Here is a 19,489-nt window from a genome sequence, read left to right as displayed (position 1 = left end):
AAATTTTGTAGTAAATATTCCTTTTGCCGAGTAGAGCTCAGCTAAGATCTTACGAAATTCCACTCGCAAGAGTTTTTAGGTTTCCGTAGCCAAATGGCAAAAAAACGGAACTTTTATAGTTTCGTCATGTCTGTCTGTACGTCCGTGTATGACACAGCCACTTTTTCCAAAACTACATATAAGAACTATACTGTTGAAACTTGGTAAGTACATGTATTCTATGAACCGCATTAACATTTTCACACAAAAATAGAAAAAATAAACAATCAATTCTGGGGGTTCCCCATACATAGAACTGACAAACCCATACGTGTAGGGTATCTATGGACAGGTCTTCAAAAAGGATATTGAGGTTTCTAATATCATTTTTTTCGATGGGCACCGTCACTCAAATTCGACACCCTGACGTTAGTTTGTCAACTAGATTTGTATCATACTTCAGCTACCACGCCTCTTGAAACTCATATATCTACTGAACCACAACCAGTGGACAAAAATAATTTAATGATACTCAAATTAGCGCCATATTAGTAGATTCTGTAACCAATAGAAACCCGCATTATTGAGTGAGTGTTATAGGCTATATGTTAACCCGAAAAATGAAAATACTAAAAAAAGGGTCGAACAAAACAGTTACGAACGCTGTCTAACGATGAGAGATATATTATGATTGTATTGTATACTAGCTGACCCGGCAAACGTTGTATTGCCATATACAATATTTTTAGAGTGAGACCGTTCCTTGGACATTGCAACATTATTTTATTTTTCTAAAATCAAAGAATTTTTCTTATAGTATAAACGTAGCCTAAGTTACTCCTTTTTACTTCAGCTACCTGTCAATAAAAGTCCCGTTAAAATCGGTCCAATCATTTCAAAGATTATCCGGAACAAACAGACAAAAATTTAAAAAAATGATCATTTGTTTACCGTATAAATATTCATATACATGTAGTAAAAAACGGTTATTTCAATATTACAAACAGACACTCCAATTTTATTTATATGTATAGATATGAATGTGGCAGGATTGTAACACCAACTAATTAATACACAGTTACACTGGTAAATGCGGGTAACAGCTAGTTACAAATATAGATATTATTGTGGCTATTATTAACCAAACTTTATACTATATAACCTATATATATATATATATATATGGTTAAAAGAGTAGATATATATATATATATCTAATATCTACTATTTTAACCAAAATTTTTTCGCCTCGTCTGCTCAAAATCCTGGCGTGGAGTTAAATATTATAGTAAATGCAGAACTTGCAGGCTCTTTGATATTAAATAACTCCAAAAATACCAACATTTTTGGAGTTATACTGCTTTTTAACCGACTTCAAAAAAGGAGGAGGTTCTCAATTCGTTGGTTTTTTTTAGTGTTTGTTACCTCAATTCTTTCGACTGAGTGGGCCGATTTTGATAATTTTTAAAAATTACCAAAAATAACAATAAAATCGTAACTAAAATAAGATTAACTAATTAGACTGTATAAAAATACGCAATTATTTTTATAATTTTTAGTGCATATTATATATATTGTTTTGAAATAGTGTTCCTGAAGTTGTTTTTTTTTAACAATTATCTGAATGACTTTTTTTTTGCGCACACCGTCACGTAAATTCGACACCCTGACGTTAGCTGGCCATCTAGACCATTTGTATCATACTTCAGCTACCAAGCCTTTTGTAACTCATATGTCTACTGAACCTCAAACAAATCGAAGAGAATTAAATAAATTTCAATATATAATTTCAATTTATATACGAGTTTTAAAATAATTAAAAATAATCTCTCTCTAGGTGTAAAAGAAATAATTTAATAATAATTAATTATACTTTATTTAACTTAATCATGTGGAATAATAATATTTTCGTTGGTTGTATTTAATACCTTCTTTATTACAATATTGTTTTTTCTGTAAACGTAAAATAGCAAAAGCAATAATTTTTTTAAGGATTTTTGTTTTACTACGCAAAAGAAAAATAAATTTTTGCGTACGTACTTAAGTACACACACTTTTTTTTAAATACTTTATGAAATAGTTTTTACTTTTCAGGAGGTCAAAACTTTTCGTATACCCTGAAGCAGCCAGTTGGTGTGTGTGGCCTGATCCTCCCATGGAATGTACCTCTTCTTATGTTCCTCAGTAAAGTTACAACAGCTTTAGCTGCTGGTAAGTTTGTCAAATCAAATGAAATCATAATCACTTTATTAATTTAGGTGAAAAACACACGACACTTGTGGATGTCAAAAGTTGTTTAAATCTATTTAGAATTAACCACCATTTCGGAAAAGGTTGAGCTAATGCTAAGTTAAGTTAATGAGAAGAAGTTGCAAGAATCCCTTTGCCACTGTTTTAAATCAACATTTAATTTCCCATATTCACAAGTCAAAATAAGGTTAATAAAATAGACATTTAATTTCAAATAAATTACAGTGTATTTGGTACATAAAAAGTTAACTATTCACCAAATTTCGTGCAAAAAAGTTTCTTTTGTAAAAGATAAAAAAAAAACAAAAACTTGATTTAATGTAAAAAAGTGGTAAAACAAAAGTTGTAGATGTTCTTATTACTCACAACTTTGCCATTTGACTATTTTCGATAGAACATATAGTTTTGCCGGAAATCGAAATAAACCGTTTTTTACCCTTAAACAGCCCCCATTCTTTCATTTTTGTTATATTCTCTTCCATTTCCAATGGGTTTCATCATACTATTTTTTTTGGTTTCAAAAATGATCTATCGTGGTCTCATAAGATCGTTTGACATATGTCAGCATGATGTGTTTACAAGCGCTACCAACGTTATGAACTGTCATACGATATTTGACATTATTTGAAATTTTAAAGTTCACGATATATTATGATTGATTAGACTAGACATCCCTATTAATTATAACATTTTTTTAATTACTTACTGTGTTAGTATTGTTTTATATAATTATAACTATAATCTTAGAAATAACTATAATAGCAAATTGTATTCAATTCTTTGGTTAACTTGATTCGTGTAAGTTAGTTGGCACTGCAGTAGTGCCAACTACCAGTTGGTAGCATCATAACTGTGACGGTCGTGCCCTATGCAAGCCAGAGCGCTCAGTTCGAGAGAACATTAATTATTGTGAATTGTAAGGGGTAACGCTGCCTAAGTTGTATTGAATCTTTTACTATAATAATTACTATTAGTGGAAATAGTAAAATACAGATTTTCTATTTTAAGGGCGTTTAAACCAACCCCTTCTACACATATTTACTCGGATGCCCGAGATCTTTGTGCGATTTAAAAGTCAATTGTATTTTATGAAAGACTATGAAACATTGAAAATAAACTTTTTCTAGCAACTAAAGTCGAAGAACTGGGCTTGGGGTATTTGTTGTCTTTATATAAATTTCTAAAATTGAAAGTATTATCGACAAATAGTTCAAAATTCATGGTTGCAGCTTAACGTAGGTACCCAGGTCATTATCATAACGTAGGTCAGGTCGAACCTAATCTTATCTTCAAAATTAATAGTAAATCATAAAATTGCCGATTTGTCCTGAAAAATTGAAATTATTATTTATACATCCTTCGTCTTCTTCGCGTGCCTCTCCGACTAGAGGAGGTTGGCAGTCAGCTTTGTAATTTCAGCTTTTTATTCTTCGCGAGGATAAAAATTAATCTATACATTGCTGCCATCTAATAGAAAGATAATTAATGCCTTTGCGAAAGAACTTTTGTACTGCCTCTAAGCTGCCTATGTTTTTAAGGGCCGTGATGTGCAGATTGCACTTTGCGACCTCAGTTCGCCGGTCAGGCCAACATTAAGTCAGTCCCATTACTGTTCATTAATGGCGGAGAATTGAAATCTTACATTTATTTCTAGGTTGTACCGCTGTTGTGAAGCCTGCAGAACAAACCCCTTTAACTGCTCTAGCATTAGCTGCTTTGCTGGTGGAAGCTGGAATCCCAGCTGGTGTTGTGAATGTTGTTCCTGGCTTTGGTGAAACAGCTGGAGTTGCTCTGACGCACCACAAAGATGTCGCTAAGATATCCTTTACGGGATCACTGGAGGTTAGTTCAATAACGTTGTCAAATTGCAATGCTGAATACTTGCACACAAAGTAGCTCGAATAAAAAACAACTCCATTAGATTTAGCTTTAGCAAAAGTTCCATTTGTTGCCATTAAAACAGGCGTTACATTATTCGGCGGGTTCCTATGTTAAGTACATGTGGTCTTTTTAAAAACGTATTGATGTGAATTAGCCCTAAGCGTATTAAAGGCAACCATGCACTTGATGGTAAAAGAAATAGATTAAGAACACGAATCGCATAGTGGAAGTGCTGGTCATTCAAAGAAATGAAAATATTCTGTAGGAGGAAGCTATATAGGTAATACTAGCATTCTTCCTACTTATGGATTCCGACCCAGACTGTTACAAAAGCTTATCTTCAAAATTAATAAAAAAAAGTAAACAAAATTAAGACAATCTGCTATGACAAGAAGCATGCTCCGAAAATTAAAATACATAAAGTCAAGAATAAAGCCCTACTGAAATATAAAAATAGGAGACGTTTCAATAAAGGTAAGGCAATTAAATTGGAGGTGGATTGAACACACAATAAGCAATAATGTAATGCTACTCAAAATACAATAAGCGGAAAAGTTGAAGACAGTACAAAAAAGATGGGCGAGCTTAAGTCAATAACAGGAACCACTTGGACTAGATGGACAGTGATAAAAAATAATGGATATTTATGCATTAGGCCTTTTATTTGTAAGGAAAGAGAAACCCAACAAAGATGTCGGTTTCAATTCGATATAGAGGCAAGGCAAGAAAAAGTATGCGTATTAATAAAGCAAGAATTATTGTAACATTATCTTATAATAGGAGCGTTTACAGCCTCAGGAGTTTCCCTAGTTTTTTGGAATTATTTCATCTTCATCTAGTTTCTCAAGAATTTTTTATTTAATTGTTTTATGGCCGTTCCCAACATACTATCTACAGATAGAGATAAATAACTACCTTCATTAGCTGTCAATAATCTGAAGCTGTCCCAATATACCCGATAAGTCATTCTTGTCGCCAGTTCACTGTTGCAATTTCCATACAAACTACTATCCCTGGTAAGCTATACGTCTTCCCATTGACAGACAGCGTGAACGGATAGGATGAGTAACCGTCGATAAATTTATTGGGACAGAAAGGTCACTGAAAGTTACGATTTTTTATCTCAAGTAGGCCACTACCGGAGATAGACTGAATATTGGGAATGGCTATTAGTCATTCGTATTTTGATTTACAACGCGCTAACACAACAAAAAACTGAAGAAAATACATCAAACATTGAGTTTTATTGACACAAGAAGCGCCAGATTCATTCTAATTGTAAATTTTGCAATTTTTTAGTGAAACTTTTATTACATCGTCTCAAACTTTTTCGTCTGTGTGTTGCATTTCGCGTGACGGTCGGGCGGCGCCCATAGTTCGCAGCAGGTGACCGTGTAGTGTACATATTATTACTCATTTGTGCCAGTGCTCCACTCTATTTTGATTGTTTTAATTTCCCATTATCATTCCAATTTCCCAAGCATAAAATTAAGATTGATAAAGCGATTTTTATACCCTTAATGGAATATTATTCCAAAAACTTTTAGTTAAATGTCTTTATTGTGAAAAAAAGTTTCACTTTTACCGTCGTTTCATAAAACCACACAATCCTTTTTTTTATTTAATCTTTTTAGTCCTTCGTATTTTGATTTACAACGCGCCAACGCAACAATGAAACAGAAGAATTAACATGGAGCATTGAGTTTTATTGACACAAGAAGCGATTCATTCTAATTGCAAAGGAGACAGTTTTTTTTGTTCGATGATTAGGCCCACCTCGAAATGTGGTGTAGTATTGAAACATATATTGATTTATTACTTATAATCTCTAGATTACAACGGTATATTTAGTTAGAAATGGTCTAACCGGAATACTGAGAAATACGACAAAAATGTGAACGTCAAAATAACCTAAAAATCGTATAGAAATGTTAACAATAAGCTTTAATATCTTGAGAAAACAGAAACGGCTATAATTAAGTAGGAGTAGTAAAAGGCATAAAAAAGGCATTTATTTTCTCAAAATTGATTCCTTTACAATTCTTTTTGATGTCATTTCTAATAACTACTAGATACAGCATTCTTTTGTTGCGCTCTTTTCAATAATGTACAGTTATTTCTATCGCTATAAAATAATCACAATCTAGTCCCAGGCTGTCCGATCATTTAGATATTCAGCAGTGAAATAGGATTTACGACAGAGCAATTTTTTTTATAAATCATTTAAATTTATTTATAGATAATGCCTGAACAGTGGCTGGGTCTTTATTATAAAAGTGTATACATTTACCCTTAAAGCTATTATGTATCTTATGAAGCCTACTAGAATTAGTTACAAGAAATGCCTTATTTCTAGTGATATAATAATGAAAAATACTATCTGATATCAAAATCAACAGAGCCTGTAGGAAGTTTACAATGATGCACAGAACAGAAATGTTCATCACACAAGAATATTAATAGTTCAAGGCGTGTGTACACCGACACCCCAATACTTCAGCTTAGCAGTCAGGGCACTAACCCTAACCTCTCAAATTCAAATTCAAATTCAAAAACACTTTATTCATGTAGGTCACGGAAATGACACTTATGAATGTCAAAAAAAAATAAAAATATTGTTTCTTATTGAATTTACCGCTACTTCGTAAAGAGTTGAGCTAATGAGAAGAAGTAGCAAGAAACTCATTGCCACTCTTTTAAGTCAAGATTTACGTTTTAGTTGTTTTACAAATCATTTCAATTACAATATATGCAAAGTGACGCAACAAAAATACTCAAATGTCAAAAACTGAAAGGCTTACACGAGTAAGTCAAAAAAAGAAAAAAAAGTGAATTAATACTTATAAACACAAGAGTTATTGAGTATAGTAGGTGCATCAATCCACACATACCGTAAATAAATGGAGGCATTATGTGAGCATTTCATAAAATAATAACTTTAACTTTAAAGGAAATAATAATAATAAAAAGAACTACAAGCAGACCGGTAACAAGATCATCCACCCACTAAACCAGAAAGCTTGGCAAAAATACTTAATAACCATCATTATTTTTTTAATGTAGGAGGGTCCATTTACTATTTGGCATTTGAATTTGTAATAATTATATTTATTCAGGTTGGAAAGCTGATACAACAAGCTGCTGGGGCTAATAATTTGAAACGTGTAACTCTTGAGCTTGGTGGAAAGAGTCCTTTGGTTATTATGGATGACGCTGATTGTAAGTTCCATTAATTTGTTAAATACTTATAAATAAAAGTAATACATACATACATTATGTTATGTTTTTAAAGTGATAACCCTCACTTCTAGGACTAATACACAAATAAAATTTGAAACACAAAACTTTATGAACGTTGCGGGAACGATGAGAGTTGAACAAAGCAAACAGAATTTTATAACGAGGCGGTACTCGAACGGTCAGCTCAGTTGGTTAGAGCACCGGCACGGAACGCCGGAGATCGTGGGTTCGAATCCCGCATCGTTCATAAAGTTATGTTTTTCAAATTTTATTTGTGTATTAATCCTAGAAGTGAGGGTTATCACTTTAAAAATATAACATATTGTTTAGATTTACAAGAGCGACATCTCAAGTCAATTTCCTAATATGCAAAAATTGGGGTTGAGCAGGTTATCAACTGTAAAGTAGATCCTGTAGATGAAGCCACAACCTGAGAGTTGAACAAAGCAAACAGAATTTTATAACGAGAAGGTACTCTTACGGTTAGCTCAGTTGGTTAGAGCACCGGCTCGGAACGCCGGAGGTCGTGGGTTCGAATCCCGCATCGTTCATAAAGTTTTGTTTTTCAAATTTTACATACATACATATAAATAAAATTGGAGTGTCTGTTTGTAATATTGAATTAACCGTTTTTACAATATGTATATGAATATATATATATACGGTACATACATAAAAATAACATTTATTACAATTTTTATCTGAATATCTGACTTTTGTCTGAATTCGGCTAATCTCTGAAATTGCTGGACCGATTTTGACGGGACTTTTATTGGTAGGTAGCTGATGTAATAAGGAGTAACTTAGGCTACGTTTATATCAGAAAAAATCTTTTATTTTAGAAAAATAAAGTAATGTTGCAATGTCCAAAAAACTCTAAAAATAATTTATATGGCAAAATAACGTTTGCCGGGTCTGCTAGTTCTATAATAAACTTCCAAATCATATTAATGTATTTACAATTAAAAAATTTAAATGTATCGTAAAAAAATTAACATCTAAGGCCTATTATAATGTGTAAGATTATTTGGATGATAAAGATAGTTAGAACGAATATTTCTAAATTTATTGCTATTGAATATTGTTATACTCATATGAATGCTATTTTTTGGAATGGTACTTTTTTACTCCATTCTGACTTGCACTAAATAACTTATTTAATATTACAGTGAATAAAGTATTATTTTAATTTGAATTTGATTTATGGAAAATTACTGTAAATGGAAGATAACAACCAAATGTAGTTTTAAGTCGTTCTCAAACCGAAATAGTTTTTAAGTCCTATATACACCTCAACAGGCTTACGGCCGTTCCCAATATACTATCTACAGATTGAGATAAATTACTATCTTCTACTGTCATTAATTAGCAGTCAATAATCTGAAGCTGTCTCAATGTGCCCGATAAGTGATTCTTATCGCCTTATATTGGGACGCGTGAATTGAAATTTCCATACAAACTTCTATCGCTGGTAAGCTATACGTCGTCTCATTGACAGACAGCGTGTGAGTTACCGTTGATAAGTTTATTGGGACAGAAAAATCAACGATAGTTACATTTTATCTCAAGTAAGAGCTAGACCGAATATCGGGAACAGCCGTTAACCTATAAAAGCGTGTCAAATAAACTATACTTAACTACTTACTATATATAATATTTAACACAAAAGTGAAGTCTGATTTGATATATATCTCTAAACCATTTTAAAAATTAAACAATGGATGTTTACAGCAGTAAAACAATGCTGTAAATGAACAAAATTATTTGATACAAAAGAGTAAAATATTTTAACAGACATTTATTATTATGACTTGGAACTAATTATGCAATGGAAAATTTCAGCATTCAAAACTGTAGACATGTTTTATTGAACTGCTATTATTATTCAATCTACAGGGAAAATATGGTGGCAGCTTTCACCCTTTTATTAAAAACGCTCTTTGATCAATTTAATGGCACGCCTCGTACGCCCGCTGTTAAAAGTTCATCGCAGAATTTTTGCATTTTTAAAAAGTTATGTGAAATTTTTGGAAACTCTATTCTGAACACTGTTTTATATATTTTTAATTTTAATAATTTTCAATGTGATGATACTTTTCAGTCTTTGATTTCTTTTTAGTAATATACAAACATAAATTAGGATATCATCCCCACCATCTGGATGTTATCTCAACATTGCGGTTTTCAGGGAACTTTCTTCTTCGTACTATCATGCTGTGGAATGAGTTTCCTTGTGCAGTGTTTCATGTTAAAGACCGGCAACGAACTATAAAAAAATTAATAACGTTTTTCTATCCTTTCGAATCGGAAATTTATCATTTTGGTTAAATTTTATTTCAGTGGCAGTCGCGGTACAATATGCCGCTTTCGGTGTTTTCACGCATCAAGGCCAGATTTGCATTGCTGCATCCCGTCTCTACGTTCAGTCAGGAATCTACGATGCATTCGTGCAAGCTGCAGCTCAGGTCGCCAAGTCTCTGAAGATTGGCAACCCGGCGGATGAAACCACGCAGCACGGTCCACAGGTAAGTCATTTTTTGAAATTAGATGATTACACATTGACACATTAACTGATGAATTATTCAAATAGAAGAACAAAAATTAAATTTGTAGCCAAAATTTATGAACCATGCGGGTCTCGAAATTGCGATTCTCGGGTTCCGTCCGAGCGCTCTTGCCAACTGTGCTAACCTTTCCAGTGACGCATGGATCGTAAATCTTTGTATGCCTTGTTCAACTCTCAGCTTCTAAACGATCGACTTTACAGTTGATAACCTGCTCAACCCGAATAATTGCATATTAGGAAATTGACAACCAGTACCTTCAAAAAAAGCGCGTGCACCACTTCTGTGATTCCTCTGGTATTACAAGAGAATGTAGGCGCTGGTGATCACTAATACCAGGTGACATACACTCGTTGGTCCTCCTTTTCCATAAAAGAAAGCCAGAAGTTTCTTGTGCCCGTTCTTTTCAGGTCTGAGCCTCTTCGGCATACTTTTTTAATGGGTGGTAGTTTTTGACTTTAAAAAAGTTAAATCATATCCTAGTTCTAATAAAAATATTTGAGTTTAAATTATTGATGATCTTATTTTCAAATAATTTTAATGTATGGTTTTTACCCAAGGACAAAAGTATTGCCACTTACAACATTTCTATTTCCTTATTTATATATCTTTGGTCCTGCTGGTATCACTGTGTAATTAATGTCCCATTTGTAATTAATCCGGGTTTGTACTATTCGGGTATTCTCAGACCTTTACTTTGATTAACCTGATCCGAGGACACAGCGTCAACGGCATCCAATTAAAGCAGACACAAGCTCGGTTCTAATTACGAAATCACTCGGATCTGTTAATTGTTATTTTATTTTATTTATTGCATTGGAAACAAGATCATCAGCTCAAACCAACATACAATTAAATCATTAGTCAATATACTCGATTACAAGAAATTTCAATATACCACAAATTCAAGCTCTAAGGGTTGATGCATCCGATATATCGTATATTACATCGTATTATGTCGTATTAGTAGGTACGTTTATATAAGTAGCTAGTATAATATCTTATATCTTTAAACGAGCAATTCTTGTATATATATAATCTGAATCTCGGAAACGGCTCCAACGATTTTCATAAAATTGAGTATGCAGGGGATTTCGGGGGTGATAAATCGATCTAGCAAGGTTTCAATTTAAAAAAAAATGGTTTTATCCATGTTTGAATGAGAAACAGCTACAATAACATTAGAATACAAAGGTAAATTTCGCCATTATATACAAGACTATTATAGCTCAGATGGGACATTGGGTGATCTGGAAAGCAGAAGACCCCGGTTCGAATCCAGATGTACTATTAGTTTTTTTTTTGTTCAAGTTTTGTACATTCTTAAAAATCCGAGCAAGGCTCGGTCGTCCGGATATTATAATATAATAGCTGTCTCGACAGACGTTGTTCTGTAGATAATAAAAAAATAATGTTTTATAGGACTTTACCAATAATATTTAAGAACATCAAGAATTATTTCGTAAAATATGCTCCCTGTTGTTATAATGAAATTGTTTCACAGCGGAACTGTCAAACCGTGCGTCAGTAAATTCTCTCATAGAAATGTCCATATATAACAAATATTGGAAATAAAAATAATTATGGGTCCCAAATCGAAATAAAAACTATCCTATCTCTCAAGTTGGACCAAACTGCACTCCATGAAGTATCCCCATTTAAATCTGTTCATTAGTTTAGGAGTCCATCGCGGACAAACAACGTGTCACGTAATTTATATATAATTAGATTATATATAGTAGTTTATATTTATACAGTTTATTCTTTATTACATTTTATGTAATATTTCATATTATTTTAAATATCAAATATTAATTGTAATTAATTCTAATTTGTTATACGTACGTTACAGTCATTGTAAAAACACTCTATTTGGTTGAAAAGAGTGGTCGTTGAGTTTCTTGTGTTGTTCTCACCTCACGTGTTCAACTTTTCCCAACATAGTGTAGATTCAGTTATTTAAAAGAAATATTTATAGTGACTATTCAAAAGTGCTTAGTTTAAGACTAATTGGATAAAGATTGATTTGACTTTGACTTTGAAATGTAGTAATTTCAATACTCGTTTTATTGTAGGTAACTTATTTATGAATGTTATTTAGATTATAATTTGTATAGTTATTTCTTTTCAAAGGTTTCATCTAGTGTGTGTTTACTGGTTTTTCTTCCACTTTTCTTACTTTGTTAATATTTATATTTAAACAAGAAAAATAATCGATATATAGATATTGTTATATTCTCACCATGAACTGTTATTGCGATTCAATTGACAATCTAAAATGAACTGCTTTGCTATTTCGTACCACGACGTGATTAAAGCTATCTAATTTAGGTTCACGTCAAATCAACCTATTAAATCACAATGATGTCATTTGAATATAAAAAATGATGTCATTTGAATCGCAAATTGATTTAGTTCGTTCATTCATTCGTACCATGAGGTAATATTTCAACCTAAACTGGATAGCTTATGTGTCAAAGTAAGCGATTCGAAAAAAGATGCTACTTCCTTAGAGGAAAGTGAATCGTGTGGTTAATAACTTTTAAAAAATAGTGAAAACATACAGAAAAGGAAAATTTTATTGTTGAAAGATGAGATTTACTTACTTTGTTAATATTTATATTGAAACAAGAAAAATAATCGATATATAGATATTTTTATATTCTCACGGCTCACATAATATTATATAGTAATTAGAATATATTTTCTGTATAAGAGAATATTGTAATATTCTTCTGAGAAATAAAGTTCTTAAAACGTTTTATTATTACAGGTTGACAAAATTATGCTGGAGAAAATATTGGGTTACATCGAGAAGGGGAAACAGGAGGGAGCAAGATTAGTGACGGGTGGGAAACGGGTTGGAAACAAGGGATACTACATCGAACCAACGGTGTTCGCTGATGTCAAGGATGATATGACCATCGCTAAGGAAGAGGTTTGATTACTTACTATTGATAAAGTTTAACATCGCATTAAAAATACGGAACTCAGCAACAGAACTGGCGTTGCTGATGTGGGAGAAAAAACCGCCAGGTTAACGTGAAACTAGGCTGGGCATGTATGTTGGATGACACAGACCGATGGGCACAGGTCGTCACGCCTTAGGTGCCTCAGAACGGGCAAAGATAATAATAATAACAATAAGTGTTGGTAGATTGGTTAGAGCGTCGGGCATTTATTGTTGATATCACCATCCCGTGTGATGATAACCTTGTGAAAGCTGAAATAAACAAATTGTCGAAGTACCTAGATTTTGCACACGAGGTTACTGACATATGGGATGTTGATTCAACAATAACTGTCCCAATAGTCGTTTCCGTAAACGGTCTTATAGCAAAGAGCCTCGACCATCATCTCGAGAGGGTCTCACTTAATAACTGGATAAAAGGTCAGTTACAGAAAGCAGCTGTATTGGGAACGGCTCACATCGTGCGGAAGTTCCTCAGTCTGTCGCCCTAACCACCGGCGGAATTGTCGTGAACCAACGCCGGCGGACTTTATTTTTTATATTTATATTTGTAATATTGTTTTTTTATAAATATGTTATATATCGGCGCAAATACTACAACACACCTATTATAAAAGCGAGAATAATTTAGTTTAATTACATTGTGATGTGAAATTATTGTAAAAACAACATGAATGTAAAACACGTGCACGTGCACCGAGCCCCATAAATACGGCCGCATTTCAAAACACGTGGATAAGCACGTGCGCCGGGTCCTATAAATACAGCCGCACGGTCGACACTTGAGTCAGTGGTGCTCGGGCTGTCGTACGGTACGGACCTCTCTGGGTCGTCGTAACGCTTCCCGTTGAATAAACGAAAGTAATAAAATACCTACTCGTGTAGTTTTCTTTAGAAGAACCAATGAGTGATCTTCAGCAAGATAGCAAGTGTGATGTCAACAGTAATGACGTCACACCTTTTAAAACAATACAGAGGTTCTTTCCTCGTCATATATAAATATGTAGAAAATAAGATGAAATTGTAATAAAGAGAGTAACAATAATAATAATAATAAACACATTCATCTAGAACTTGCCCTGAAACATTAATTAATCATCACATACACCATAATAATATAAATACAAACCAAAAAAAATATGGAAAATTGCATCGCTAAATTATACTGGGACATAGATATAAGGACTGACCGTACTATTCTCAGTAATAGGCCTGACATCACACTAACCTTAAAACAGTCAAAAACAACCTACCTGATATTTAGCCGTACCCAATACCCACATTCTTAAGCAGAAACACACCGAAAAAATCCAAAAATATATAAATCACTTGCAGATGGAATCAAACAAATGTGGCACGAAGAAACTGTCAGAATTATACCCATCGTAATTTCGTCAACAGGTGTAATACCAAAATCTTTGAAATCTGCTCTCAAACTTTTAGATCTTCACGAAAATACATATTATATTCCCTTACAAAAAACAATAATTATAGATACTTGCTTGCTGTTTTATGAACCCAACCAAAATCTTTGACAATCCAAGACGAAAATCATACCAATCATCATTCATCAACACACAACTCATTAACACCACATCTTCATACGCAATACACTTGAACCAAGTTACTTGGCATATGCCCGTACTTAGGTTTATCACCGACCTAAAGGCGATAACCAAAATCTGTTGTAAATAATAATAATCCTTTATTTCATTTTTGTACACTCACTGAAAATAACTAATTATTAATAAATAATTATTAAATGTACAATATTTATTCAATACTTAATTTTTATATCTTTTCATCGTTAATTGTGATAAGAATAACATTGAAAAACGGTTTTGCAGTGATATTAAAAGGGGTGCCACCTCTTATCCCAAAACTAGTTAAAACTGTATCTTCGGGGTCAGTGATTCCTCGACAAATGACAATCACAAACGAAACAATTAATAATAAATAAAAATTAAATATGTGTGGGTGTTTGTGTGTGTGTGTGTGTGTGTTCAATTCATAGTGAGTAGGTCACAATTGACTTTGAAAGAAGCGGACGTCGAAAACCATGGCGTGACGATCTGGATACTTCTAATAAGACCTGTGGGTCTACCATGAACTCTTATTGCGATTCAATTGACATCCTAAAATGAACTGCTTTGCTATTTCGTACCACGACGTGATTAGAGCTATCAAATTTAGGTTCACGTCAAATCAACCTATTAAATCGCAATGATGTCAATTGAATGTCAAAAATGATGTCATTTGAATCGCAAAATGATTTAGTTTGTTCATTCATTCGTACCATGAGGTAATATTTCAACCTAAGCTGGATAGCTATGTGTCAAAGTGAGCGATTCGAAAAAAGTTGCTAATTCCTTAGAGGAAAGTGAATCGATTGTTAATAACTTTTAAAAATAGTGAAAACATACAGAAAAGGAAAATTTTATTGATGAAAGATGAGATGAGAATACTTTATTGGACTTTTTTGTAAAACAAAATACTGAAAATAAATACCAAAAATGAAAATACTAAAGACGAGGCAGTTGTTAAATAATCATAAAACCAAATATATTAAATTCACCGCGCCAAATGTCAAAAATGTAGATGCGAATATTTTATTAAATGGAGAGGTGGTAAAACCAGTGGAATCTGCTATATTTCTTGGCATTACTCTTGATTCCAAATTGCAGTGGGGCCCCCATATTGAAGGATTGGCGAATAGGCTTAGTTCTGCAGCATATGCGGTTAAGAAAATCAGACGGTTAACTGACATAGATACGGCGAGATTAGTATACTTTAGTTATTTTCATAGTATTATGTCCTATGGTATATTGTTATGGGGCAGTGCGGCCGATATTAATACTATCTTTGTGCTGCAGAAGAGGGCTATTCGCGCGATTTATAACCTAGGTCCTAAAGAATCATTAAGAGAAAAATTTAAAGAAATAAACATTTTGACTGTTGCTTCTCAATACATTTTTGATAATGTTTTGTATGTTCATAAGCACATTGAGGAATTTTCTAGAAACTGTGACATTCATAATGTTAACACGAGGAACAAACATAAACTTGTTATGCCTACTACTCGGTTGGGTCGAGTTAGTAAGTCTTTTGTTGGGCGATGTATATGCTTCTACAATATGATCCCAGAAAATGTACAAAACAAATGTGTTACGAAATTTAAAAGAATTGTTAAAAAACGTTTGTGTGGGAAAGGTTATTATAGCATAAACGATTTTCTTAATGACACCACGGACTGGGATTAAAGCGAACACCCTCAGGCTCTTTAATTATTAATGTTCATTGTACGATATTACATTGTAATCCATATTTTATATAAAAAAAAAGCCCGCTGAGTTTCTTGCGCCCATTCTTCTCAGGTCTGAGGCAGTCTCTTTTGATTGGGTGGTAGATTTTGACGTTCAATAAGTGATTATTAATCCTATTTTGAATAAAAAAAAAAAAATAAGGGCCCGGGCTATAGCCTATTCGCAAGAACGAATTAAAAAAATGTAGGTACTCTGTGTCAAATCAAACATCAATGGAGGTGCGTTCATAACTCGTTATTTTTACGAAAACACACTTACAAAGAACTATATTTACTTACATTACTATTATTTAATAAGTACAAAAACCTACCACATTACTATTATTTAATAAGTACAAAAAAGGGCTATTTTGTTTATAATTTGACGCTATAAAGCGCAATTTTAAAATGTATTTTTAGTATTTTCTACGTAAAAAAAAAACCGCAAAAATCATATAATTTTAGGTTACGAAACGCAACGCATATGGTTCGAGTAAGAGAGACAAACTTATGCAAATACTGTAGAGCGTCATCTCTTTCTCACACCGCGGACCACAGACAAATTTATTTCGTTCATTCTTTGTAAGCGATCCAAACACCATTCAGTAAAAGGCACTTCATGGTACGAATTTTAGCGATTCAGTTTCGGTACCTAAACTGAACTGCATTGGAATCGCATCGCTTATTAAAAGTTGATGGTAGGCCCTCTGGTGGAGCTGGCACAGGACCGCAATAAATGGAGTAAAGGGGGGGCCTTGCCTAGCAGTGGGATCCGATAGGCTAATAAAAAAAAAACAATTTCCTCAAATAATTATTTAAAATTAGTAATTGTTATCCGAATCCACAGTAGTTGGTGTTTCAATGCTACTTTAATTAAACTTCAATGCTATTTTAATGCTATGCACATGCATATAATATAAAAAATAACCAAAATATTATACTATCTATCATTGCTTTTGTCGGACTTACTTTACAAATTCGACTACCACAAAAAAGTCTTTTCATTGCTATTTTACATCTATATTTACGCTTTCAGCATTATACATTATTTTTTATGCAACGTAAGTACGTTACGTGATCTATGTCTCAAGATAACGAGCGCAGTTGTAGTGCCGCTCAGAGTTTTTGGGTCTTTCAAGAATCTTTTCTTTCATGCATTGTAATGGTTAGGGAGTATCAATTAATATCAGCTGATCGTCCTGCTCGTCACGTCCCTTATTATCATAAAAAAATAATCCAGCGGCCGAACTCCTACACCGGAGTTTACGTCAAAATGCAAAATAACACCCGCATCACGTTGACGTCTGGTATTCAACAACCGCGCGTTTTCCAAGAAATTTCTTGCCACGCACAGCCACTTTGTGGAATCAATTACCGACTGTTGTTTCCCGAACCGATACGACTTTGGGACCTTCAAGAAAAAAGCATATTTTTATGAAAATAAGAGGCGAGACGATCAAGGCGTTCAGCTGATGGTAACTGATACGCCTTGCAGATTACAATGCAGTGTCGCTCAGGATTCTTGAAAAACCCAAAAATTCTGAGTTGCGCAAAAACGTTTGCGCTCGTCCCCTCGGGACGTACAGACTGCAACACAGTAATGTTTACACATTAATGCTTCACGACATAAATAGGCGCCGTTGTGGTATCCATAATCTAGCCGGCATCCTGTGCAAAGGAGCCTCCCACTGGTAAAACTCCCACCTTAAAGGCCTGTTGTTGCGGATGTTCATGGGAGGTTGCCTCGCCACTCTCCATTGCCCGTTTGCCTCCTCTTATATAAAAAAAACATTTGTAAGATCAAAATATAATCATAACTTTTTCACGAGTTGGGGCGGCGCTGTGCATAGCGGCCTTCTTTAAATTAAAAAGAAGCCCTCTAAAGGATTCAAGACCTCTCTAAGAATAATCAATCCATTGTACTTTCTGACTTTCTTAAGATTCTATTACAAAGGGAAGTCCAAGATAATAAAAATTGTAAACAGAGTAATTAAAATGCTGTATTTCTCCAACATACCACCACCAACTCTCGTTTTGAAAGTAGCAAATGATCGATAAAGCATCTAGCACATAGGTTCTCAACGTGGGCGATAACGCCCCCTTGTAAGCGTTACAGACTTTCGGGGGGGCAGTAGAAGACCCAGAGAAAATTAGGGGGCGTGGGCAGATTAAAAAATATAGTCTAAAAAGGCAAAAAATACACGAAAATACTCTAGACAAAAACATATTCTCAAAGTGGGCGGGGAGCAAAATAAGGTTGAGAAACTATGAATTCTAGCATATCACTATACCGGGTTGGTTTTTGGAGATGGGCGGTGATGGCCAAGTCGGAAACTACAAGACTTAGAGGAATGTCGTGAAAGGAGTCATGCCCTCGATTTATAAGAAACCAATAACTGCATACTTAGTTTTTTAAAATTAACCCGAATGATTTTTCAAAAAAAGTACAGTCCGCATTATTGAACCAATGGACTCTGTTGCTAATAAGGATCAATCTTTGCGAAGAAATGTATTACTAAAAATGAAAGGAAATACCAAATTTTGCATGCAGTCAGGTCATTAGAGAGACGTATAAACTTATGCATTGGTGTCAACGGATATCATGAAAAAGTGAAATGTGAAAAGAAATTTGTAATTTTATTTTATTTGCTTTCATTTCTAGTAATATCTTTACAAAATTTGATCCTTATAAGCAACAGAGTCCAATAATACAGGCTGCTTTTTTTTGAAAAATCATTTGAGTCGATTTCCATCAAAAGATCAAGAAATTAAAAAAAAAAGGATTGTGTGGTTTTATGAAACCACGGTAAAAGTAAAACTTTTTTTCACGTTATAGCGATTTAACTAAAAATTTTTCGAATAATATTGACATTAGGCACTAACAAAAACAAACAAAATAGCGTGGAGTACTGGCACAAATGAGTAATAGTCTATATACTACATGGTCAGCTGCTGCAAACTATAGGCGCCACCCGACCGTCACGCGACATGCAACACACAGACGAAAACGTTTGCGACGATGTAATAAAAGTTTCACTTAAAAAAACTGAATATGCAGTTATTGGTTTCTTATCAATCGAGGACATGATTCCTTTCACGACTTTCCTCTAAGTATCATAGTTTCCGATTTGGCCCTCACCGCCCTTCTCAAAAAACCACCCTGTATATATTTTTTGAAAGTCCTACGAAATATCGTAGTTCCGAAACTGTTTCGATATTTGAACTAAATAAATTAACAATTACTCTATCATTTAGTGTTTTTTTAATTACTTAAAAAAAGACGAAGTTTTCATGTCGTCCTTA

General features: G+C 33.6%; 1 protein-coding gene across 1 annotated transcript in view; it reads left to right on the top strand.

The window, feature by feature from the left end:
- The window catches only part of LOC126979791 (aldehyde dehydrogenase 1A1-like), a 36,988-nt gene that overhangs the window by 8,889 nt on the left and 8,610 nt on the right, over window positions 1–19,489 (top strand). The window contains exons 4-8 of the mRNA XM_050829331.1: window positions 2,074–2,190; window positions 3,884–4,071; window positions 7,227–7,329; window positions 9,691–9,875; window positions 12,688–12,852. Coding sequence (XP_050685288.1) covers window positions 2,074–2,190; window positions 3,884–4,071; window positions 7,227–7,329; window positions 9,691–9,875; window positions 12,688–12,852 — 758 coding nt within the window. The remainder of the gene's footprint in view (window positions 1–2,073; window positions 2,191–3,883; window positions 4,072–7,226; window positions 7,330–9,690; window positions 9,876–12,687; window positions 12,853–19,489) is intronic.

This window comes from Leptidea sinapis, chromosome 1 (assembly GCF_905404315.1).
Source record: "Leptidea sinapis chromosome 1, ilLepSina1.1, whole genome shotgun sequence".
Lineage (NCBI taxonomy): Eukaryota > Metazoa > Arthropoda > Insecta > Lepidoptera > Pieridae > Leptidea > Leptidea sinapis.
Note: the sequence above shows the minus strand (reverse complement) of the source record. Positions and strands in the feature narration are given on the sequence as shown.